This window comes from Mustelus asterias, chromosome 17 (assembly GCF_964213995.1).
Source record: "Mustelus asterias chromosome 17, sMusAst1.hap1.1, whole genome shotgun sequence".
Classification (NCBI taxonomy): Eukaryota; Metazoa; Chordata; class Chondrichthyes; order Carcharhiniformes; family Triakidae; genus Mustelus; species Mustelus asterias.
Window position 1 is genome coordinate 20,686,959 of NC_135817.1, and position 25,595 is coordinate 20,712,553.

Here is a 25,595-nt window from a genome sequence, read left to right on the forward strand (position 1 = left end):
TTGAGGGCCGAAGGGCCTGTACTGTGCTGTAATGTTCTAAACTCTCCAAGCAGTATGCATTCAAAAAAAATATTATATATATATTATATATATATCTCTGATTTGCCAGTATTGATACAAGACCAGCTGCCCAGTAACAATAAGCTATTGACTTCTACTCCATACCGTAAAATTGGGGACAGAAGGGGAAGAAATCACACCTCCTGTAACAAAGAGCCACAAAACATTTGTTCAAGACAAAAGTACAGAAATTACAATGGGATATATCTATTTTCAAAGTTTCCTTGAATTTTTAGAGTGTATAGATCGTTTACAAAATATTTGTACAGATGTTGTGATGACAAATGTTTTGGGAAGCATTTTTGTGGGCTGGGGTGTATTCTGAAATAGACTGAATTGGTTTCCCAACTATGACATCATTAGGTTCCAAGAAATACCTATGTGACCTGAGGCTGCCAAAGGATGAACAGTTAAGAAGCAAAGGGTAAATATAAATCTAATTGCAGTGGGGCTGAAACAGCCTGTGCTTCCTGTATGGCAGTTCAGAACACACAGAATTTGATTTGATTTATTGTCACATGTATTAGCATAGAGTGAAAAGTATTGCTTTCTTGCGTGCTATACAAAGCATACCATTCATAGAGGAGGAAATGAGAGTGCAGAATGTAATGTTACAGTCATAGCTAGGGTCTAGAGAAAGATCAACTTAATGCGAGGTAGGTCCATTCAAAAGTCTGATGGCAGCAGGGAAGAAGCTGAGCAGGGAAGAAGCTGTTCTTGAGTTGGTTGGAACATGACCTCCAGACTTTTGTATCTTTTTCCCGATGGAAGAAGGTGGAAGAGAGAATGTCTGGGGTGCGTGGGATCCTTAATTATGCTGGCTGCTTTGCCAAGGCAGCGGTAAGTGTAGACAGAGTCAATGGATGGGAGGCTGGTTTGGGCTACATTCATGACCTTTTATAAGTTCCTTGCGGTCTTGGGCAGAGCAGGAGCCGTACCAAACTGATACAACCAGAAAGAATGCTTTCTATGGTGCATCTGTAAAAGTTGGTGAGAATCATAGCTGACATACCAAATTTCCTTAGTCTTCAGAGAAAGTAGAGGCTTTCTTAACCATAATGTCGGCATGGGGGGACCAGGACAGGTTGTTGGTGACCTGGATACCTAAAAACTTGAAGCTTTCGACCATTTCTACTTCATCCCTGTTGATGTAGACAGGGGCATGTTCTCCACTATGTTTCCTGAAGTCAATCTCCTTCGTTTTGTTGACAATGGAGGGAGAGATTATTGTCGTTGCACCAGTTCACCAGATCTCTATCATGGTGGCACGGTAGCACAGTGGTTAGCACTGCTGCTTCACAGCTCCAGGGACCTGGGTTCGATTCCCGGCTTGGGTCACTGTCTGTGTGGAGTTTGCACATTCTCCTCGTGTCTCCGTGGGTTTCCTCCGGGTGCTCCGGTTTCCTCCCACAGTCCAAAGATGTGCGGGTTAGGTTGATTGGCCATGCTAAAATTGCCCCTTAGTGTCCTGGGATGCGTAGATTCGAGGGATTAGCGGGTAAAATATGTAGGGATATGGGGGTAGGGCCTGGGTGGGATTGTGGTCGGTGCAGACTCGATGGGCCGAATGGCCTCTTTCTGTACTGTAGGGTTTCTATGATTTCTATACTCTGTCTCATCATTGTTTGAGATTCGACCCACTATGGTGGTGTTGTCAGCAAACTTGAAAATTGAGTCGAAGGGGAATTTGGCCACACAGTCATAGGTGTATAAGGAGTATAGGAGGGGGCTGAGAACACAGCCTTGTGGGGCACTGGTGTTGAGGATGATTGTGGGGGAAGTATTCGAACCATAGAAAATTACAGCTCAGAAACAGGCCTTTTGGCCCTTCTTGCCTGTGCCGAATCATTTTTTGCCTAGTCCCACTGGCCTGCACTTGGACCATATCCCTCCATACCCCTCTCATCCATGAACCCATCCAAGTTTTTCTTAAATGTTAAAATTGACCCCGCATTTACCACTTTATCCGGCAGCTCATTCCACACTCCTACCACTCTCTGCGTGAAGAAGCCCCCCCACAATATACCCTTTAAACTTCTCTCCTTTCACCCTTAACCCATGCCCTCTGGTTTTTTTCTCCCCGAGCCTCAGCGGAAAAAGCCTGCTTGCATTCACTCTATCTATACCCATCAAAATCTCTATCAAATCTCCCCTCATTCTTCTACGCTCCAGGGAATAAAGTCCCAACCTATTCAATCTCTCTCTGTAACTCAGCTTCTCAAGTCCCGGCAACATCCTTGTGAACCTTCTCTGCACTCTTTCAACCTTATTTACATCCTTCCTGTAACTAGGTGACCAAAACTGTACACAATACTCTAAATTCGGCCTCACCAATGCCTTATATAACCTTACCATAACACTCCAACTTTTATACTCGATACTCCGATTTATAAAGGCCAATGTACCAAAGGCACTCTTTACGACCCTATCCACCTGTGACGTCACTTTTAGGGAATTCTGTACCTGTATTCCCAGATCCCTCTGTTCAACTGCACTCTTCAGTGTCCTACCATTTACCCTGTACGTTCTACTTTGGTTTGTCCTTCCAAAGTGCAATATCTCACACTTGTCTGCGTTAAATTCCATTTGCCATTTTTCAGCCCATTTTTCTAGTTAGTCCAAATCCCTCAGCAAGTTTTGAAAACCTTCCTCACTGTCCACTACACCTCCTGTTGTTGCCTGTCCTTACTAATTGTGGTCTGTGGGTTAGAACACTCATGCAAAGAGGAAACAACAGAGCAGTTTGCCAATTTCCGAACAAATCGTGGTCTTTGAAGCAGGTCCCTGAGAATACAGCAGAGATTTTGTTATAGTTGGAAAGAGCAGAAGACGGGAAAGTAAAGGGATTGTGGATTGGACAAGAGCAATCCAGAGTCCACTAGACAGTTTAAAGTGAGGGATACTGTAGCATCACAACTATGATGATATAAATGAGAGGGGATTCATGGTTTCCATCAACAAGGCAAACAGCTATGTCCAGGGATTTATGTGACTCAAGTGTTAAAATAATTGTATGAGAAGCAAGAGATCCTACGTAGTAGAGTCCAAGTTAGAAATACTGCAAGATTGGTCCTATATTTGCGTGGAAAGTAATGTTACAAGCACTCACAAGAGGCATGTTCTATCAATTTAAACTGAAATTACCTTTATATTTGAAATATCCTTAGAACATAGAACATAGAACATTACAGCGCAGAACAGGCCCTTCGGCCCACGATGTTGCACCGACCAGTTAAAAAAAAAACTGTGACCCTCCAACCTAAACCAATTTCTTTTCGTCCATGAACCTATCTACGGATCTCTTAAACGCCCCCAAACTAGGCGCATTTACTACTGATGCTGGCAGGGCATTCCAATCCCTCACCACCCTCTGGGTAAAGAACCTACCCCTGACATCGGTTCTATAACTACCCCCCCTCAATTTAAAGCCATGCCCCCTCGTGCTGGATTTCTCCATCAGAGGAAAAAGGCTATCACTATCCACCCTATCTAAACCTCTAATCATCTTATATGTTTCAATAAGATCCCCTCTTAGCCGCCGCCTTTCCAGCGAAAACAATCCCAAATCCCTCAGCCTCTCCTCATAGGATCTCCCCTCCATACCAGGCAACATCCTGGTAAACCTCCTCTGCACCCTCTCCAAAGCCTCCACATCCTTCCTGTAATGTGGGGACCAGAACTGCACACAGTACTCCAAGTGCGGCCGCACCAGAGTTGTGTACAGTTGCAACATAACGCTACGACTCCTAAATTCAATCCCCCTACCAATAAACGCCAAGACACCATATGCCTTCTTAACAACCTTATCTACTTGATTCCCAACTTTCAGGGATCTATGCACACATACACCTAGATCCCTCTGCTCCTCCACACTATTCAAAGTCCTCCCGTTAGCCCTATACTCAACACATCTGTTATTCCTACCAAAGTGAATTACCTCACACTTCTCCGCATTAAACTCCATCCGCCACCTCTCGGCCCAACTTTGCAACCTGTCTAAGTCTTCCTGCAAACTACGACACCCTTCCTCACTGTCTACCACACCACCGACTTTGGTGTCATCAGCAAATTTGCTAATCCACCCAACTATACCCTCATCCAGATCATTAATAAATATTACAAACAGCAGTGGCCCCAAAACAGATCCCTGAGGTACACCACTTGTAACCGCACTCCATGATGAATATTTACTATCAACCACCACCCTCTGTTTCCTATCCGCTAGCCAATTCCTGATCCAATTTCCTAGATCACCCCCAATCCCATACATCTGCATTTTCTGCAGAAGCCTACCATGGTGAACCTTATCAAACGCCTTACTAAAATCCATATATACCACGTCCACTGCCTTGCCCCCATCCACCTCCTTGGTCACTTTCTCAAAAAACTCAATAAGGTTAGTAAGGCACGACCTACCTGCCACAAAACCATGCTGACTATCACCTATCAATTCATTACTCTCCAAATAACTATAAATCCTATCCCTTATAATTTTTTCCAACATCTTGCCGACAACAGAAGTGAGACTCACCGGTCTATAATTCCCGGGGAAGTCTCTGTTCCCCTTCTTAAACAATGGGACAACATTCGCTAACCTCCAATCTTCTGGTACTATACCAGAGGCCAACGACGACCTGAAGATCAGAGCCAGAGGCTCTGCAATCACTTCTCTTGCCTCCCAGAGAATCCTTGGATAAATCCCATCCGGACCAGGGGATTTATCTATTTTCAGACCCTCCAGAATATCCTGCACATCCTCCTTATCAACTGTAATACTGTCTATTCTACTCCCTTGCAACCCAGTGTCCTCCTCAGCTATATTCATGTCCCCTTGCGTGAACACCGAAGAGAAATATTGGTTCAATGCTTCACCAATCTCCTCCGGTTCCACACATAACTTCCCTCTGCCATCTATAACTGGCCCTAAACTTGCCCTAACCAACCTTCTGTTCTTGACATACCTATAGAACGCCTTAGGATTCTCTTTAACCCTATCCGCCAAAGTCTTCTCATGTCCCCTTTTAGCCCTTCTAAGCTCGCTCTTCAACTCCCTCTTAGCCAATCTAAAGCTTTCTAGTGCACTACCCGAGTGCTCACGTCTCATCCGAACATAAGCCTCCTTTTTCTTTTTAACCAACAAAGAAACTTTTTTGGTGCACCACGGTTCCCTAGCCCTACCAATTCCTCCTTGCCTGACAGGGACATACCTATCACAGACTCGCAGTAGCTGCTCCTTGAAAAAACTCCACATGTCGGACGTTCCCAGTCCCTGTAATCTCCTAGTCCAACCTATGTTTCCTAATTCTCTCCTAATAGCCTCATAATTACCCTTCCCCCAGCTAAAACCACTGGCCCGAGGTTCATGCCTATCCCTTTCCATCACTAAGGTGAACGTAACCGAATTGTGGTCACTATCACCAAAATGCACAATATTGGGCTGCCCGCCCAACTTTACCAATATTTCCTTCACCTGATAATTAATGTTTGTATTATATTGATTTGGTTTGGTACAGTAGAAGTTTTAAAATATGAAAATTAGTCTAGTAGTTTTCTTTCATTCACACCTTGGAGGTTTATTTTTTTTTTAAAGTTATTGATCTCACCCGGGGTAATAATAATATGCAGTTGGGTATACAATGCCAATGCAGACTTGTCAAAATTGCAAGGACTGTCTCACAGAATCATACCTTTCAGCCAAAGTCCCAGACTCCTCCATCATCCCCAAGTACGATCTATGTCACTGGCAGAGCATAAAAATGTCAGCTGTGGCTCCGTGGGTAGCACTCTCATGCCAAGATTTGAGCAGATAAATCAAAATTGAAATTCTGGTGCAGTACTGAGAGAGTATGATTGCAGGTGCCATATTACAGAAACATTAAAACGATGATTAATCTGCCCTCATGGGTGAACACAAAAGATCTCAGCACTATTTTCAACAACAGCTGTCCCCAGTGTTCTGGCTAATATTTATCCTTCAATGAGTGTAAATTAAAAAAGCATCATCCCAGTCATTGCCACGTTACTGTTTCTGGGAGCTTGCTGATGCCAGGTTTTATTGCCATATTTGGTTGCCACATTTCTCATGTCATAACATTTCAAAAGTACTTCTGTACTAGAGCAGTGGTTGTGAAACACACTACGCATATGCTGATTTTCCTTCTTTACTTGAAAATGAGGTCACAATCTAGCGAAGCAACAACAGACCACTATACGGATGCTAAGCAGTGGGATGGGTACAGGATTTCACAACTAAGAGATCGATCAAAGTTCTGGTACATCCAGTCACAAATGGTGGCGGACAATTAACAGTAGGAGGAAGCTCCACGAACATCACCCTCAACAATTTTGCAATCCACTAAATTATATACGGCTCAAGGATTTGCAACCATCTTCAGCCACCACAAAGGAAGGCCAATCACTCAATCGCAGGAAGCTGCTGCAGGAATTAATAGGCCAAACCATTTTCAACTACTTAATTACCTTTCCTCTATTAGAAGGTTAAAAGGGGGATTTCCCTGTTGACTGCAGTATTCAATTCTTTTCATAATTCCTCAGCTACTGAAGCAGTCTGTGTGCGTATGTGCGTGCATGCGCGCGCAAGGCATGAACAACATCAAGACTTGGGCAGATAAGTGACATGTACATTTCATGCCAGGCAATGATCACCTCCGCCAAAAGAGAATGTAACTATCTCCCCTTAACATTCAACGGCATTACCACTGTTGAATCTCTCACCATCAATATCCTGGTGGTCACAGCTGACTAGAAACTTGACTGCTCCAGCCACCTAATTAAGCTCAGGGGCTTATTGTTCTATGGCTAGTGATTCATCCAATTCCCCAAAAACATACAAGACAAAAGTCCAGAGCATGATGCAATACTCTTTAAACTTTTTTTCGTGGGACATGGGCATTATTCTTTCAAAGGATGTCATCACTGATAAGATCAGCATTTGTTGCTCATCCCTCATTGTTGGCGAGAAGATGGTGGTGAGCTCCTTGAGCTGCTCCAGTCGATGTGTTGTAGGAATATCCACAGTGCTGTTAGGAAGGGAGTTGCAGGAATTTGATGACAGGGAAGAAATAGTAATATAGTTCCAAGTAAACATGGTGTGTGGGTTGAAGAGGACTTGCAGGTGCTGGTTCTCCAATGCTAATGCTATCCTTGTCCTTCTGGGTGATAGGAGGTCACAGGTTTCTTGTTTAAGGAGGCTTGGTGAGTTGCTGCACTCTATCTTGTCGGCGATACACACACACTGCTATTGTACATCAGTGGCAGAGGGAGTCAATATTTAAGGTGTGTTAAGGATCTGATCAGTACCTCATCAGATACATTATGATGTTTGCCTAGACCCCAACTTTTACATTTGACTGTAGCGTTTGGGTGAATCTTAGAGAGCAGGGCCTATCTGAAAGCTCCTCCAAATGCAGTGTTGTCCAATAGACTACAAGTGTGACCTTCATCGTCATGCAGCAATTGTAATAGAAGATTCTAGTAGCCTTCTACACATACAGGTAAATGGGCCAATAATGTAGGTATATTTATTTAACAAGCATCTACCACCATGCAGTAACTAAGGAAGCATAGCATTCACAATGGTCAAAAACCGCTTATGCAATCTGCTGTTCGTTTTACGGCTTTGCAAACAAATATACAAAAAAAGATTAAAGTTTACCTGCACATTGGGTAAATGAGTATTGAAATCACATGCCCAATGACTGTGTCCATTCTCAGAGTTTATTTACTGATCAGGAATGTAAATCTAACCTATCTATCCAATTAGCTGCACGTGACTAGGTTAGGTTGATTGGCCATGCTAAAATTGCCCCTTAGTGTCCTGAGATGCGTAGGTTAGAGGGATTAGTGGGTAAAATATGTAGGGATATGGGGGTAGGGCCTGGGTGGGATTGTGGCTGGTGCAGACTCGATGGGCCGAATGGCCTCTTTCTGTGCTGTAGGGTTTCTATGATTCTATGACTAGTGGCTAACCTATTGGGCAGTAAACTGCACCAATGATGGGGCTGAGTGAAGTGGGGGATGCAGAGAAGACAAAAGTCTGAAGGATGCAACAGGGAAAATTGTAAAAATAGCACAAACTTGGTTGTAGAAGGCAAGGATTTGAAACATTAAGGGCCTGATTTTATCATTTTGATTCTAAGTGCTGAATTTGGGCGCAATTCAGATCCAACTTGGAAAACCGTTCCCAGGCACCCCCATATGCACTTAGCCTGTAAAAAATAATTGCGAGTCTGAATTGCGCTGTGGGCGGGGCTTATCGTGCCCGAAATGCTGCTGCTCCGATCGGAGCTTTCAACTGCGCAAGCGCAGTGAGAAACAAAATTGAAAAACACGCCCGTCACATCGCTCCCAGGCTGCAGAAAGCGGCCCGGGAGTGAAAAGCGGGAGTCATGTCCCCTTCAGACATCGCCCCCACCCCACAACATAACTGTCCCCCTTATCCACCCCCCTGCTACCCAAACCGATCGCGACCCTCTGCTCCCTTTCCTCCCCACCGATTGTTCGCAGAGTGGCAGCGGAACCCCCTTACCCCCACCAGAGATCCATCTGTCTGTCCACCCCCCCACCACTAGAAATCCATCTGCCCCCCCCCACCCCCACCAGTGAGCGATCGGGTCTCACCCCCCCACCAGAGATTCATCTTGCCCGCCTCCCCCCCACCCCCAGAGAATGATCTGGCCTCCCTCCTTCTCCGCCCCCCCTCCAAACCAGAGAGCGATCTGGCTTCCCCCCACCAGACAATGATCTGACCTCCCTCCTCCCTCCCCACCAGACAATGATCTGGCCTCCCTCCCTCCCCCCTACCAGACAATGATCAGGCCACCCTCCTCCCTCCATCCCCACCAGAGATACATCTGACCCGCCTCCTTAGAACTTAGAAACCCTACAGCACAGAAAGAGGCCATTCGGCCCATCGAGTCTGCACCGACCACAATCCCACCCAGGCCCTACCCCCATATCCCTACATATTTATCCACTAATCCCTCTAACCAACGCATCCCTGGACACTAAGGGCAATTTTAGCATGGCCAATCAACCTAACCCGCACATCTTTGGAGTGTGGGAGGAAACCGGAGCACCCGGAGGAAACCCACGCAGACACGAGGAGAATGTGCAAACTCCACACAGACAGTGACCCAAGCCGGGAATCGAACCCAGGTCCCTGGAGCTGTGAAGCAGCAGTGCTAACCACTGTGCTACCGTGCCTTCTCCCTCCTCCCACTAGAGAATGATCTGACCCGCCTCCCCTCACCCATCAATCCGAGTTAGAGAGCCATTGGAAGCTCTGAACTTACCTCTTCAGAAGCGGGAGCGCCCGAAACAGACCTTTGCCAAGCATGTCTGTTTCGCCCCGAATCTGGACGGGCAAACGTGATGGTAAAGGGGGAAATATTGGTAAAGTTGGGCGGGCAGCCCAATAATTCAATTTAAATGCATGCAAATGCATTTAAATCACCGTTTCAGGCGCGATTCGGATCGCGGCCATTTTCAGGCCTTGGTAAAGTGGGCATCTGCGCAGACGTGGATCACGTTAATGGCCTCACGCCTGACTTTACCAAGTTTTCGCGCCCGTTCACAATGGTAAAATCGGGCCCCAAGAGTCAGTTTAGGTCTGTAGGGATGAGTGAGTAGAGCTTAGTGCAGAGCAGGATATGGGTAGCTAAATTTTAGGCACATTGGAATTAATGAAAATTGGGCATGAAAATGTCAATGAGCAGGGCTCGATAAGAATCGAGTTTGGAAACTATAAAGATATAGGCCAAGTGTTCCAGTGGTTGAAAATTAGGGCTGATGAAAATGGTGACCTTGTTGATGGAGAGGATAGTGTTCGGAAAACTGTTTATAGTTGAACAGAGTGCTGGTTTTAGCACAGTCTTTCTCAGCACGAGTGTGTGGTTAGAGAGATAAGAGAATAGACTTCCAAGAAAGCCATCCAAGATTTAGGCAAATGCTATAAATTGCAAATTTGAAATTCCTAATGTTCAGCTGAAAAACATGGAGAAAAATCTAAGTTCTGGAAATCTGAAAGCACAAAGGTAGGATAGAGACAACTGATGGTGAGATAGAACTTGCTGTCCAATATTCATATCGTGCTTACAGATAATCTCACTGGGGACAGCAATTGGATGTGGAAAAGAAAGGGCTAAGGATAGATTCTTGGTTAGCATTTCATGTGCCTAGTGACCCAGGAGGCAACATATTTCTTTGATTGTCTGTCGAGACTCCATTTTCCCTATGTCCATCAGATTGCGTTTCTTTATGGTAGATGCTTATATTTGCAGGTCTGTAACAGACTAGTGCAATCTTTGGGTTTTTGTTTTCTGTCATGACATAGACGGGTAATTTTCTTGACCGTCTCCCAACCCCTACCAAAAGAATCAGTGGACTAGAATCATAGAGTCCTATAGTGCAGAAGGAGGCCATTCGGCCCATCGAGTCTGCACCAACCACAATCCCACCCAGGCTCTATCCCCATAACCCCATGCATTTACCCTAGCTAAAGTTCTAAAGTGGGAAGGTGATCAGCCAGATGTCGTGGTACACATCGGTACAAATGACGTAGGTAGGAAGAGTGAGGAGGTCCTAAAGAGTGAGTACAAAGAGCTTGGAAGGAAGTTAAAAAGCAGGACCCCGAGGGTAGTAATCTCAGGATTGTACCACGTGCCAGTGAGGGTAGGAGTAGGATGCTTGGGCAGATGAACACCTGGCTGAGGAACTGGTGTAGGGGGCAGGGTTTCCGATTCTTGGATCATTGGGACCTCTTCTGGGGCAGGTGGGACCTGTACAAGAGAGACGGGTTACACCTAAACTACAAGGGGACCAATATACTTGCAGGAAGGTTTGCTAGTGTTATTGGGGAACGTTTAAACTAGATTTGCAGGGGATGGGAACCAGAGTGCCAGAGCAGATAGTGGAGCAGGGGTAAAAAGACAGGTTAGTTCAAGCAAAATCACAAATGGAAGGGTTGAGTGTGGTGGAAATAACCTTTTGAGGTGTGTCTATTTCAATGCCAGGAGTATTGTGGGGAAGGCAGATGAGCTGAAGGCGTGGATAGACACATGGAAATATGACATTATAGCCATTAGTGAAACTTGGCTACAGGAGGGGCAGGACTGGCAGCTCAATGTTCCAGGGTTCCAATGTTTCAGGCGGGATAGAGGCAGAGGGATAAAAGGTGGGGGGGGTGGCATTGTTGGTCAGGAAAAATGTTACAGCAGTACTCAGGCAGGATAGATTAGGGAGCTTGTCTACAGGGGCCCTATGGGTGGAGCTGAGAAACAGGAAAGGTATGACCACATTAATGGGGTTGTATTACAGACCACCCAATAGTCAGCGAGAATTGGAGGAGCAAATCAGCAGAGAGATAGCTGACAACTGCAAGAAACACAAAGTTGTGATAGTAGGGGATTTTAATTTTCCACATATAGATTGGGACTCGCATACTGTTAAAGGTTTAGACGGGTTAGAGTTTGTAAAATGTGTTCAGGAAAATTTTCTACATCAGTATATAGAGGTGCCAACTAGAGAGGATGCGATATTGGATCTCCGATTGGGAAATGAGTTAGGGCAGGTGATGGATGTGAGTGTGAGGGAATACTTTGGATCCACTTTGGATGCATTTTGGTAGAACTAACGTAGGGGGGAGCTATACGATAAATGGCAGAACCATAAAGGGTGTAGATACGCAGAGGGACCTGGGTGTGCAAGTCCACAGATCCCTGAAGGTGACGTCACAGGTGGAGAAGGTAGTAAATAAGGCATATGGCATGCTTGCCTTTATAGGACGGGGCATAGAGTATAAAAGTTGGGGTCTGATGTTGCAGTTGTATAGAACGTTGGTTCAGCCATATTTGGAATACTGCGTCCAGTTCTGTTCACCACACTACCAGAAGGACGTGGAGGCTTTAGAGAGAGTGCAGAGGAGGTTTACCAGGACGTTGCCTGGTATGGAAGGGCTTAGTTATGAGGAGAGATTGGGTAAACTGGGGTTGTTCTCACTGGAAAGATGGAGGATGAGGGGTGACCTAATAGAGGTGTATAAAATTATGAAAGGCATAGATAGGGTGAACGGTGGGAAGCTTTTTCCCAGGTTGGTGGTGACATTCACGAGGGATCATAGGTTCAAGGTGAGGGGGGTGGGGGCGGGGGGAGGTTTAACACGGATATCAGAAGGACGTATTTTACACAGAGGGTGGTGGGGGCCTGGAATGCGCTGCCGGGCAAGGTGGTGGAGGCGGACACACTGGGAATGTTTAAGACTTATCTAGATAGCCACATGAACGGAGTGGGAATGGAGGGATACAAAAGAATGGTCTAGTTTGGACCAGTGAGCGGCGCGGGCTTGGAGGGTCGAAGGGCCTGTTCCTGTGCTGTATTGTTCTTTGTTCTTGTTGTTCAGTGATCATAATGCCATTAGTTTCAACCTGATCATGGATAAGGATAGATCTGGTCCTCGGGTTGAAGTTCTGAACTGGAAAAAGGCCAAATTTGATGAAATGAGAAGGGATCTGGGAAGTGTGGATTGGCACAGGCTGTTCTCTGGTAAGGATGTAAATGGAAAGTGGGAGGCCTTCAAAGGAGAAATTTTGAGAGTGCAGAGTTTGTATGTTCCTGTCAGGATTAAAGGCAAAGTAAATAGGAATAAGGAACCTTGGTTCTCGAGGGAGATTGTAACACTGATTAAGAGGAAGAGAGAGTTGTATGAAATGTACAGGCAGCAAGGAACACATCAGATGCTCGAGGAGTATAAAAAGTGCAAGAAGCTACTCAAGAGGGAAATCAGGAGGGCTAAAAGAAGGCATGAGGTTGCTTTGGCAGACAGAGTGAAGGAAAATCCGAAGAGCTTCTATAGGTATGTTAGGAGCAAAAGGATAGTGAGGGATAAAATTGGTCCTCTTGAAGACCAGAGTGGTAGACTGTGTATGGAACCAAAAGAGATGGGGGAGATACTAAATGGTTTTTTTGCATCTGTATTTACTGAGGAAACGGGCATGGAGTCTACAGAAATAGGGCAAACAGGTAGGGAGGTCATGGAACCTTTACAGATTAAAGGGGAGGAGGTGCTCGCTATCTTGAGGCAAATCAGAGTGGATAAATCCCCAGGACCGGACAGGGTATTCCCACGGACCTTGAGGGAAGCTAGTGTTGAACTTGCAGGGTCCCTGGCAGACATATTTAAAATGTCAGTATTCACGGGGGAGGTGCCGGATGATTGGAGGGTGGCTCATATTGTTCCGTTGTTTAAAAAAGGTTCCAAAAGAAATCTGGGAAATTATAGGCCAGTAAGTTTGACGTTGGTGGTGGGCAAGTTATTGGAAGGTGTGATAAGGGATAGGATCTACAAATATTTGGATAGACAGAGACTTATTAGGGAGAGTCAACATGGCTTTGTGCGTGGTAGGTCATGTTTGACCAATCTATTAGAGTTTTTCGAGGAGGTTACCAGGAAAGTGGATGAAGGGAAGGCAGTGGATGTTTCCACTGCCTTCCCTTCATCCACTTTCCTTATTTTTTAAATGCTTATTTTTTCGCGGGGTTTTAGTTAGTGAAGAGTTTAATTGGGAACCGGAAGTAGGAAGGGAGCGGGGTGACGTGGGAAGGATTTTTGTCGTTTCTTTTAGTGCGCGAGGTATAAAAAACAGGCGGCTCTAACCAGCGGGCAGCGGAGAGAGCGGGCAGCGGAGAGAGCGGGCAGCGGAGTGAGCGGGCAGCGGAGTGAGAGCTGTAAAGGCTTTGGCTCGAAGAGTTTAGGCGGAAAGGGCGAGGCGGGGTAACTTTAATTCTTAAGTACGTTTCTCTGTATTCCTTGAAACAAAAAGGGAAATTATGAGTGTGAGGCCAGTCTGTTGTTCCCAATGTAAGATGTGGGAGATCCTGGAGGCTCTTGGCCTCCCGGACGTCCATATCTGTGATGGGTGTGTCGAGCTGCGGTTCCTAAGGGACCGTGTTAGAGAACTGAAGTGCAGCTTGAGGATCTTCGTCTGGTTAGGGAAAATGAGGAGGTGATAGACAGGAGTTATCATCAGGTGGTCACACCAGGGCCACGGGAGGCAGGCAAGTGGGTAACGGCCAGGAGGAGGAAAGCTCGGGTGATAGAGAGCACCCCGGTGGATGTGCCCCTTCACAATAAGTACTCCTGTCTGAGTACTGCTGGGGGAAGCAGCAGTGGCTGTGTCTCTGGAGCACAGTCCGGCCCTGTAACTCAGGGGGCTAAAGAAAGGAGGAGGAAGGCAGTATTAATCGGGGACTCAACAGTGAGGGAGTCGGACAGGCATTTTTGCGGAGGCAGACGGGAGTCTCGGATGGTGGTCTGCCTCCCTGGAAAGATTGAGAAAGCTGAGAAACAAGCTTAGAGAGGAAACAGAGTTTAGAACAGGGGTGATACAGTGAATAGGCAGGAGGGACAAACAGGTTTCTTGAGTAGGGAACATTAACAACGTTAGTTTTTTTCATGAAACAAAGCTGGCTAAGTCCATGTTTCAACATTATCTCAAGTCCAACTGAAAAAATACGACGTGCTGACAACTTACTGGTAACACTGGGATAGGCCTTGGAGCTTTCTTTACGACCTCCTTTACTTTTGCTGTGTTGGAATCAAGTTCTATTCTCTCTTGTTCCTCTCTATCCTCTTCCTGCGAAATTGGTGAGTCCAAACAATCAGGACTAGAAAGCGATGGCTGCAGGGAGGAAACAAAATAAAAACAAGGCGGCATGTTAACATTGACGTTTTGGTCTGAAAGGGCCAAGTAAGTATCTCCACTGATCACACTCTCACCAGATGATGCTGTTTGAACAAGTGAACTCATCTGCAGCTTGCTAAGGGTTAAAATTCAAAGTGGATCATTTTGCATTTAATGCAAGACTTTTTCAAACTTCGCTCATTTTGTTCAGTACTTTTTCTGAGTTACATATCAGCAAACAGATTAAAATGCAGTGTTCCCCATAAAGATAATATGCGACAGGTACATCCACAAACATTCACTCCCTCCATATTGATTGCACTAGTCTGTTACAGACCTGCAAGATGCGCAGCAGGAACTCACCAAAACTCCTTGGACATGAGCTTCCAAACACATGAACTCTACCACCTAGGACAAGGGCAGCAGACATGTGGGAACACCATTACTGAAAGTTCCCCTCCAAGCCACACACTATCCTGAGTTTGTTGCTGGGTCAAAATCCTGATACTCTGTGCCTAACAACACTGCAGGTGTACCTACACCATGTGAACTATAATGGTTAAAAAAGGCAGTTCACCAGCACCTTCTCAAGGATAATTAGGGATGGCAATAAATGTTCGCCTAGCCAGCAACACCCACATTCCATGAATAAAAAAAGATAGTGGGGCTATGTGTGGCAATTCAGGCCAAATGAACATAGCATAAGACACTATATGTAACATCTCCTTTAATTTGTGTATAAATGTTACAGAGCTTGAAAGGTGGGAAATATATTACTTTAATGAACAATATATATTGAGAGATTTCACAGAGATTTTATATTTTCTCCAAGTTCACTTTTTTCAAAAAAAGTCAACACCTGGAAACATCTATTCAAATTTGCCCTGTTCATATTGTGAGCTACAAATGGACACTTACAAATGTATAAAATAGAAAATGTACTTCTGTAAACCTGTTTATGAAGCAATACAATACTATTTTAACATTTAAGAAAAACTTGGACGGGTTCATGGATGAGATTGTATCACAGTGTCAGAGAGGAGGTTTGATGAGGACTTATCTGTTGAGGTAGTATGGGCGGAGATTAGAAATAGGAGAGGAGAGGTCACCCTGTTGGGAGTCTTTTATAGACCTCCTAAAAGTTCTAGAGAGGTTGAGGAAAGGATTGCGGAGTCAATCCTGCTTAGGAGTGAAAGTAATAGGGCAATTGTTATGGGGGATTTTAACTTGACTAATATTGACTGGAATTGTTATAGCTCTAGCTCGTTAGAGGGGTCAGTTTTTGTTCAAAGCGTGCAGGAAGGTTTTTTGACTCAGTATGTAGACAGGCCAACTAGAGGTGAGGCTATATTGGATCTGGTGCTGGGAAATGAGCCAGACCAGGTGCTAGACTTGGAAGTTGGTGTGCATTTTGGTGATAGTGACCACAATTCGGTTACGTTCACCTTAGTGATGGAAAGGGATAGGCATGAACCTCGGGCCAGTGGTTTTAGCTGGGGGAAGGGTAATTATGAGGCTATTAGGAGAGAATTAGGAAACATAGGTTGGACTAGGAGATTACAGGGACTGGGAACGTCCGACATGTGGAGTTTTTTCAAGGAGCAGCTACTGCGAGTCTGTGATAGGTATGTCCCTGTCAGGCAAGGAGGAATTGGTAGGGCTAGGGAACCGTGGTGCACCAAAAAAGTTTCTTTGTTGGTTAAAAAGAAAAAGGAGGCTTATGTTCGGATGAGACGTGAGCACTCGGGTAGTGCACTAGAAAGCTTTAGATTGGCTAAGAGGGAGTTGAAGAGCGAGCTTAGAAGGGCTAAAAGGGGACATGAGAAGACTTTGGCGGATAGGGTTAAAGAGAATCCTAAGGCGTTCTATAGGTATGTCAAGAACAGAAGGTTGGTTAGGGCAAGTTTAGGGCCAGTTATAGATGGCAGAGGGAAGTTATGTGTGGAACCGGAGGAGATTGGTGAAGCATTGAACCAATATTTCTCTTCGGTGTTCACGCAAGGGGACATGAATATAGCTGAGGAGGACACTGGGTTGCAAGGGAGTAGAATAGACAGTATTACAGTTGATAAGGAGGATGTGCAGGATATTCTGGAGGGTCTGAAAATAGATAAATCCCCTGGTCCGGATGGGATTTATCCAAGGATTCTCTGGGAGGCAAGAGAAGTGATTGCAGAGCCTCTGGCTCTGATCTTCAGGTCGTCGTTGGCCTCTGGTATAGTACCAGAAGATTGGAGGTTAGCGAATGTTGTCCCATTGTTTAAGAAGGGGAACAGAGACTTCCCCGGGAATTATAGACCGGTGAGTCTCACTTCTGTTGTCGGCAAGATGTTGGAAAAAATTATAAGGGATAGGATTTATAGTTATTTGGAGAGTAATGAATTGATAGGTGATAGTCAGCATGGTTTTGTGGCAGGTAGGTCGTGCCTTACTAACCTTATTGAGTTTTTTGAGAAAGTGACCAAGGAGGTGGATGGGGGCAAGGCAGTGGACGTGGTATATATGGATTTTAGTAAGGCGTTTGATAAGGTTCACCATGGTAGGCTTCTGCAGAAAATGCAGATGTATGGGATTGGGGGTGATCTAGGAAATTGGATCAGGAATTGGCTAGCGGATAGGAAACAGAGGGTGGTGGTTGATAGTAAATATTCATCATGGAGTGCGGTTACAAGTGGTGTACCTCAGGGATCTGTTTTGGGGCCACTGCTGTTTGTAATATTTATTAATGATCTGGATGAGGGTATAGTTGGGTGGATTAGCAAATTTGCTGATGACACCAAAGTCGGTGGTGTGGTAGACAGTGAGGAAGGGTGTCGTAGTTTGCAGGAAGACTTAGACAGGTTGCAAAGTTGGGCCGAGAGGTGGCGGATGGAGTTTAATGCGGAGAAGTGTGAGGTAATTCACTTTGGTAGGAATAACAGATGTGTTGAGTATAGGGCTAACGGGAGGACTTTGAATAGTGTGGAGGAGCAGAGGGATCTAGGTGTATGTGTGCATAGATCCCTGAAAGTTGGGAATCAAGTAGATAAGGTTGTTAAGAAGGCATATGGTGTCTTGGCGTTTATTGGTAGGGGGATTGAATTTAGGAGTCGTAGCGTTATGTTGCAACTGTACACAACTCTGGTGCGGCCGCACTTGGAGTACTGTGTGCAGTTCTGGTCCCCACATTACAGGAAGGATGTGGAGGCTTTGGAGAGGGTGCAGAGGAGGTTTACCAGGATGTTGCCTGGTATGGAGGGGAGATCCTATGAGGAGAGGCTGAGGGATTTGGGATTGTTTTCGCTGGAAAGGCGGCGGCTAAGAGGGGATCTTATTGAAACATATAAGATGATTAGAGGTTTAGATAGGGTGGATAGTGATAGCCTTTTTCCTCTGATGGAGAAATCCAGCACGAGGGGGCATGGCTTTAAATTGAGGGGGGGTAGTTATAGAACCGATGTCAGGGGTAGGTTCTTTACCCAGAGGGTGGTGAGGGATTGGAATGCCCTGCCAGCATCAGTAGTAAATGCGCCTAGTTTGGGGGCGTTTAAGAGATCCGTAGATAGGTTCATGGACGAAAAGAAATTGGTTTAGGTTGGAGGGTCACAGTTTTTTTTTTTAACTGGTCGGTGCAACATCGTGGGCCGAAGGGCCTGTTCTGCGCTGTAATGTTCTATGTTCTATGTTCTATGAGAGGGGTGTGGAGGGATATGGTCCAAGTGCAGGTCAGTGGGACTAGGCATAAAATGGTTCGGCACAGACAAGAAGGGCCAAAAGGCCTGTTTCTGAGCTGTAATTTTCTATGGTTCTATGGTTCTATTCACAAGTTTTCATGCAGCAATGGAGGGAACAAATCATTAGTTCGTACTATAATGGAAACAAAACATTGCACATTAGAAATGCAATGTTAAAATATTCAAAAAATGCTCTCATTCACCTTTGTAGTTGGTGTTGATGTTAATAGTATGGTAAAATTTTACACTTTGGAATTTGCAGTTCTCAGCAACGTAAAGTTGTTTTGGACGGGTGGCACAGTGGTTAGCACTTCTGCCTTACAGTGCCAGTGACCCAGGTTTCATTCCAGCCTTGGGCGACTGTTTAGAGTTTGCACGTTCTCGGTGTCTGTGTGGGTTTCAGTGGATTAGCCATGGGAAATGGGCAGGGTTACAAGGACTGGGCGGAGGGGTGGGTCTGGGTAAGATGCTCTTTCAGAGAATCGGTGCAGACTTGATGAGCGGAATGGCCTCCTTCTGCACTGTAGGCAATCTATGGTTCCAAGATCTCACTACTTCGACATCACACTTGGTTTATATGTGGAAATTGCTTTAGAAATCAGAGAAAATTTATGACACACAAATAGGCCATTCAGTCCATCATGTCTCTTATACATGGTGAGAATTTCTATGTGACCACACTTTCCAGGTTCCTACCACCCTCTGGGTGAAAAAAAGTTTCCACATTTCTCCTTCTACCAATTGTTTTAAATCTATACTCCTAATTATAAAGCCTATGTTAAGGCAAATAGTTCATCCCTATATCATCTATCTAGGACCTTCATAATATTATACACCTTAATTAAGTCACCACCAGCCTCCTCTATTCCAAGAGAAACAACCCCAGCTTATCCAAACTTTCCTCATTGCTAAAATCTTTCAGTCCTGACAATATACTTGTAAAACAACTTGTTTTACAAGTATATTGTGCAATCACATTTCTGTAATCTGGTGATCAAAAATGTATGCACAGACTTTGAATAGTGTGGAGGAGCAGAGGGATCTAGGTGTATGTGTGCATAGATCCCTGAAAGTTGGGAATCAAGTAGATAAGGTTGTTAAGAAGGCATATGGTGTCTTGGCGTTTATTGGTAGGGGGATTGAATTTAGGAGTCGTAGCGTTATGTTGCAACTGTACACAACTCTGGTGCGGCCGCACTTGGAGTACTGTGTGCAGTTCTGGTCCCCACATTACAGGAAGGATGTGGAGGCTTTGGAGAGGGTGCAGAGGAGGTTTACCAGGATGTTGCCTGGTATGGAGGGGAGATCCTATGAGGAGAGGCTGAGGGATTTGGGATTGTTTTCGCTGGAAAGGCGGCGGCTAAGAGGGGATCTTATTGAAACATATAAGATGATTAGAGGTTTAGATAGGGTGGATAGTGATAGCCTTTTTCCCCTGATGGAGAAATCCAGCACGAGGGGGCATGGCTTTAAATTGAGGGGGGGTAGTTATAGAACCGATGTCAGGGGTAGGTTCTTTACCCAGAGGGTGGTGAGGGATTGGAATGCCCTGCCAGCATCAGTAGTAAATGCGCCTAGTTTGGGGGCGTTTAAGAGATCCGTAGATAGGTTCATGGACGAAAAGAAATTGGTTTAGGTTGGAGGGTCACAGTTTTTTTTTTAACTGGTCGGTGCAACATCGTGGGCCGAAGGGCCTGTTCTGCGCTGTAATGTTCTATGTTCTATGTTCTAACTCAAGCAGTGATCTAAATAGTGCTGTACACAGTTCTAGTACGACCTCTCTGCTATTACATCCTATGCCTCAGGAAAGTATACCATATGCCTTCTTGATCACCTTATTGACCTGTCCTGCAACCTTTAAGGATCTGTGGACCCTCTTCTTCTGTATTAAGCATTCTCCTAATTATTTGCTATTCCCTTGCCTTGCCACATCTCCCCAAATGCATTTCTTCACACTTCTCCAGATTGAATTCAATTTTTCCACTATTCTTCCAAACGGACCAGATCACCTTCCTGCAGCCAACAGCTTTTTAACTTCATTGTCAATCACATGGCCAATTGTTGTATCAGCTGTGAACTTACTCATCATTAAAGTTTATTAGTCACAAATAAGGCTTACATTAACACTGCAATTAAGTTACTGTGAAATTCCCCTAGTCGCCACAGTCCGGAGCTTGTTCGGGTCAATGCACCTAACCAGCACGTCTTTCAGAATGTGCGAGGAAACCCATGGGGAGACACAGGGAGAACATGCAAACTCCACACGGACAGTGACCCAAGCTGGGAATCGAACCCAGGTCCCTGGCGGTGTGAAGTAGCAGTGCTAACCACCGTGCTACGGTGCCTCCCCGAAATGCCCTGTCATTTGAGTCTAAATCATTAATATGAACTACAAAGAGCAAAGGACTGAATACTGAGCCCTACGAAACCCGATGATTAGCCTTCCAGTCCCAAAAACACCCGTCAATAATCACCTTTGTTTTTTTTGCCACCAAGCCAATTTGTCACTCTCGCTTGGATCTCAATGGTTTTTACTTTTTTGACCAGCCTGCCATTTTAGATCTTGTCAAAAGCCTTGCTAAAATCCATGTAGACCACACCCACCACACTTGTCACCTCCCCAAAAGATTCAATCTAGTTGGCTAGACACAGCCTTCCCTTAACAATTCTATGCTGACTTTCTTAATTAATCTACACCTTTCTGAATGAAGATTTTCACTGTCCTTCAGAATTGTTTCTAATAATCTGTCTACTACCAAAGATTAATCTATAATTACTCACGTTTTCTTTTCCTCTCTTTTTAAACAATGTTACAAAGTTGCAATGTTACAGTCCTTCAAACTTCTGACATCACTCCTGTAGTCAAGATGGATTGAAATATGATGGTCTAGCCTGAGCAATTTGCTCCCTTATTTCTTAAAAATGCAGGGTTTTCATCTGGGCCACTTTCAAGATGTCAAACCTTTCCTCTCTTACAATGTTTATCCTATCCAGAATTTCACATTCTTTCGCCTTAACCACAATGTCATCAATTTGGAGTATTGTGAGCAGTTTTGGGCTACATATCTAAGGAAGGATGTACTGGCCTTGGGTCCAGAGGAGGTTCACAAGAATGATCCCTGGAATGAAGAGCTTGTCCTATGAGTAACGGTTGAGGACTTTGGGTCTGTACCCGTTGGAGTTTAGAAGGATGAGGGGGGATCTTATTGAAACTTACAGGATACTGCGAGGCCTGGATAGAGTGGACGTGGAGAGGATGTTTCCACTAGTAGGAAAAACTAGAACCAAAGGGCACAGTCTCAGACTAAAGGGACGATCCTTTAAAACAGAGATGAGGAGGAATTTCTTCAGCCAGAGAGTGGTGAATCTGTGGAACTCTTTGCCGCAGAAGGCTGTTGAGTACGGGTCAATGAATGTCTTTAAGACAGAGATAGATACGTTTTTGATTAATAAGGGGATCAGGGGTTATGGGGAAAAGGAAGGAGAATGGGGATGAAAAATATCAGCCATGATTCAATGGGCTGAGTGGCCTAATTCTGCTCCTATGTCTTATGGTCCCCTCTTGTGAAGTCAGCTGCACAATATTCATCTAGATCCTTACCCACATCCTCCGCCTCCGCACACAGGTTTTTTTTGGGGCCCCTATTTAAAAATCTTTGGATTGTATTTATTTACCAGTTTTTTTGATGTTTTCTTTTTGCTTTTCCATTTTCTCTCTTAATTTTGCCACTACTCTCTCTGTACTCAGAATCCCTACAGTGCAGAAGGAGGCCATTCAGCCCATCAAGTCTGCATCGACTCTTTAGAGGATCCCATCGAGGCCCTTTTCCCATAACCCCACATATTTACCTCGCTAATCCCCCAATCCACACATTTTGGGACACTACAGGCCAATTTAACATGGCCAATCCACCTAATCTGCACATCTTTGGACTGAGGGAGGAAACCCACACAGAGAGAACGTGCAAACTCCACACACTCACCCAATGCCAGAATTGAACCTGGCTCCCAGGCAATGTGAGGCAGGGAGCCGGTATGCCACTGTGCCGCCCTGAAAGCTCTGAGAAGCTTTCTGCAGCATTAAGCTATCAGTGTGACCCTTTCTGCCTCATCTTGCTCTCTATGCATCTCATTATCCAGAAACTCTAGACGTGGCTTTTTCTCTGTATGAATTGCTTCCCATTGCTCAGAAACTGGTTTACTTTTAAGTAACTGTTTCAAGTCCACTTTTGCTAAATCACTTCTCAGTCTAAAAGAATGGCTTTCCCCAATTAAAATTCTATCTTTTTCTATTTCATAACAATGTTAAATCTAACTGAATTATGATCTCTGTCAGAGAAGTTCTCTACCAGTGAGGACCAGCCCAGCTTCAGTCCCTGAAACTACATCCAGAATTGACAACATGCTTGTTGGGATTGCCCCATAGTTTTCCTGAATGAAACTTGAGAATTTTGTGTCTTCTGTACATTTTACCTGTATCATAGTTAATATAGTCTTATAGTTCTTGCATACATCAGAATTTTGCCTACAAATTTGCTCATCTAATCCCCCTCATTTGAGGGTCTATAGCACACTCCCAGCGGCACGGTAGCACAGTGGTTAGCACTGCTGCTTCACAGCTCCAGGGACCTGGGTTCGATTCCCGGCTTGGGTCACTGTCTGTGTGGAGTTTGCACATTCTCCTCGTGTCTGCGTGGGTTTCCTCCGGGTGCTCCGGTTTCCTCCCACAGTCCAAAGATGTGCGGGTTAGGTTGATTGGCTATGCTAAAATTGCCCCTTAGTGTCCTGAGATGCGTAGGTTAGGGGGATTAGTGGGTAAAATATGTAGGGATATGGGGGTAGGGCCTGGGTGGGATTGTGGTCGGTGCAGACTCGATGGGCCGAATGGCCTCTTTCTGTACTGTAGGGTTTCTATGATTTCTTCTATGATTTCTATGTGATTATCCTTTTTAGTTTCTTAGTTCAACCCACATAATCTCATTTGATGATCCCTCTAAACATCATTGCTTCTCACAGCAGTAAATTTGTATTTAATAGAGATTGTGGCCCCCTTATTTTTTTATCCCCCTCTATGCAAACCCTCAGCTCTCTATTTACTATACTCACTATATTCCCTGCATTTAGGTATATATTATAATGCACAACTCACATCTTTTTGTCTATTCTCCAACCTTTCTTTGCTCTCAAACTCTTGTTAATTTTCTGCCTTCCATTTCTAGCTCTTCTTTTCTGAATCAAGCATTTAAAGCCCACCACCAGCTGCCCTAAGAATAAGATGGCGGGTGACTTCTTGACCAAAGTAGGTTTGTGACCTCCTCTCTGGCCCCCCCTCTCCCCTCCCCCTCCATCTCCCACCGATAGGTCTGTCTTCCCTGAGGTTGGAAGATGGACCTCCTCTATGAGCCTGAAATTGGAAGATCCACCTAATAAATGTTCTGCCCCACTCACCCACTGCTGTGGTGTTGCAGGGTCACTGGCAGCCTCAATCGCAAACTCTGGAGGCAGCCGCAGGCACTCTAAATCTCAACTTCTGCATACCACATTGTTCCAGACATGTTCTGCTCCGGCATATTTCTTGCTGATGTTGTGGAGAATGGTGCCGGGGAAGATCTTGGTTGGGCCTTCATCTGCATCCCATTAACGGGATGCAAGTGAGTTTCACACCAGCCACCAGCGGTTTTCCTGATCTGCCATGGCGGGCACCAGCAGAACATCCCGTGGGAAATTCACACAGGCATATAACTGGATTTTGGGCCTCCTGCTGAATTTTATCTAAAGACTCTTATTCTGAAGCATTTACTTGTATGATCATGAAACAAAAGCACACAAACGAATTGCAGCATGGTCACCACCTAATCGAAACAAACAGGAGGAGGAATAAGCCGGCGCCTTAGAAAGCAGGAGTCTAAATTAGATAGAAGGTGCAAAGGAATCTAAAGGTGCAGATTCACAAATCATTTAGTTAACAAAATCATAAACAAGTTAACAAAATCATAAAAATTTCAAACAAAGCATTGAGGTTCATTTGGAAAGGAATGTAATTCAAAGTGAAATACAATTTAACCTTATATCGAACCTTGCTTAGACCATTCTTAAGAGTACTGTGCATAGGTCACAACAACAATACTAGAAATAAGATGTGACAACTATCAAGATAGACTGAACAGGTTGTGGCTCTTTTCCCTAGAAAAGAGGTCAGGAGGTGACCTGACAGAGGTTTTTAAAATTGTGAAGTGGTTTGCAAGAGTAGACATAATGAAGACAGTTTAATTTTTGGGAAGTCCAAACCTAGGAGTCCAACAAGGTAGTTGCTGTTAAATCCAGCAAAGAATTCAGAAAAAATTGGGGGAAAAAAACTTATTTACTCAGACAAATTTACATTACCAAATGGAGTGGCTGAGATGATTTATGGGAAAGCAGATAGGATGATATAAAAGCAAGGTGGGAGGAGGCTCATGTGCAGCATAAACATTGGCATTGCTCTACTGGACCAAATAGCCTGTTTCTGTGCTGTAAAATCTATGCAATTCAAAACAGTCTTCATCCACTTACAGATGTAAAAGCTTGAGATGGAGGTCGCCTTCCACTGGCTTTGGGTCTGGAGGTTGTGGGATGGTTGAGTTTCTCGGTAGAAGAGACTACACTATCAAAACTTGCTACATCTACAAAAAGGCAAAAAAAGAACACTTTGTAATACGTTAGAAAGAAATGTTTCAACTAATTCAGAGTCATTTTCAACTAACGCTGAAGAACATCAAAACAGCAATCAGAAATCAAGATTTTAACAAAATGCTCAAGTCACAAACTGGTATTTGAATACAAGATGCCTTTTTAAAAATCATATATGTACAAGCAGTATATCTAAAGGAAATCAAATGTGGTTATTGCTATACATCATCTAATTCTCCTTCTGCTACCCTCCCACTTCCAAAAGCATGAGAGTTCCTCTATTGGAATGAAATCAAAATGGGTTAACTTATTAATCAGCCAATCAGGTAGCATGATTGACAACATGCCATCTCTATTCAGAATCTACATTTGTGAATTCCACCATCATTTACAAATCAAGCAGCCAAAAGACTGTGAATATAACCTCATATAAATGACCGATATAGGATGACTC

The 25,595-nt window shown here is 44.6% G+C and overlaps 1 protein-coding gene across 2 annotated transcripts in view; it reads right to left on the bottom strand.

Moving 5' to 3' along the window:
• sh3kbp1 (SH3-domain kinase binding protein 1) overlaps positions 1-25,595 on the bottom strand; it is a 334,888-nt gene that overhangs the window by 8,035 nt on the left and 301,258 nt on the right. For both annotated transcript variants that reach the window (XM_078232356.1, XM_078232358.1), the window contains 2 exons: positions 25,025-25,134; positions 14,610-14,756 (listed from right to left, as the gene is read on the bottom strand). In XM_078232356.1, coding sequence (XP_078088482.1) covers positions 14,610-14,756; positions 25,025-25,134 — 257 coding nt within the window. The remainder of the gene's footprint in view (positions 1-14,609; positions 14,757-25,024; positions 25,135-25,595) is intronic.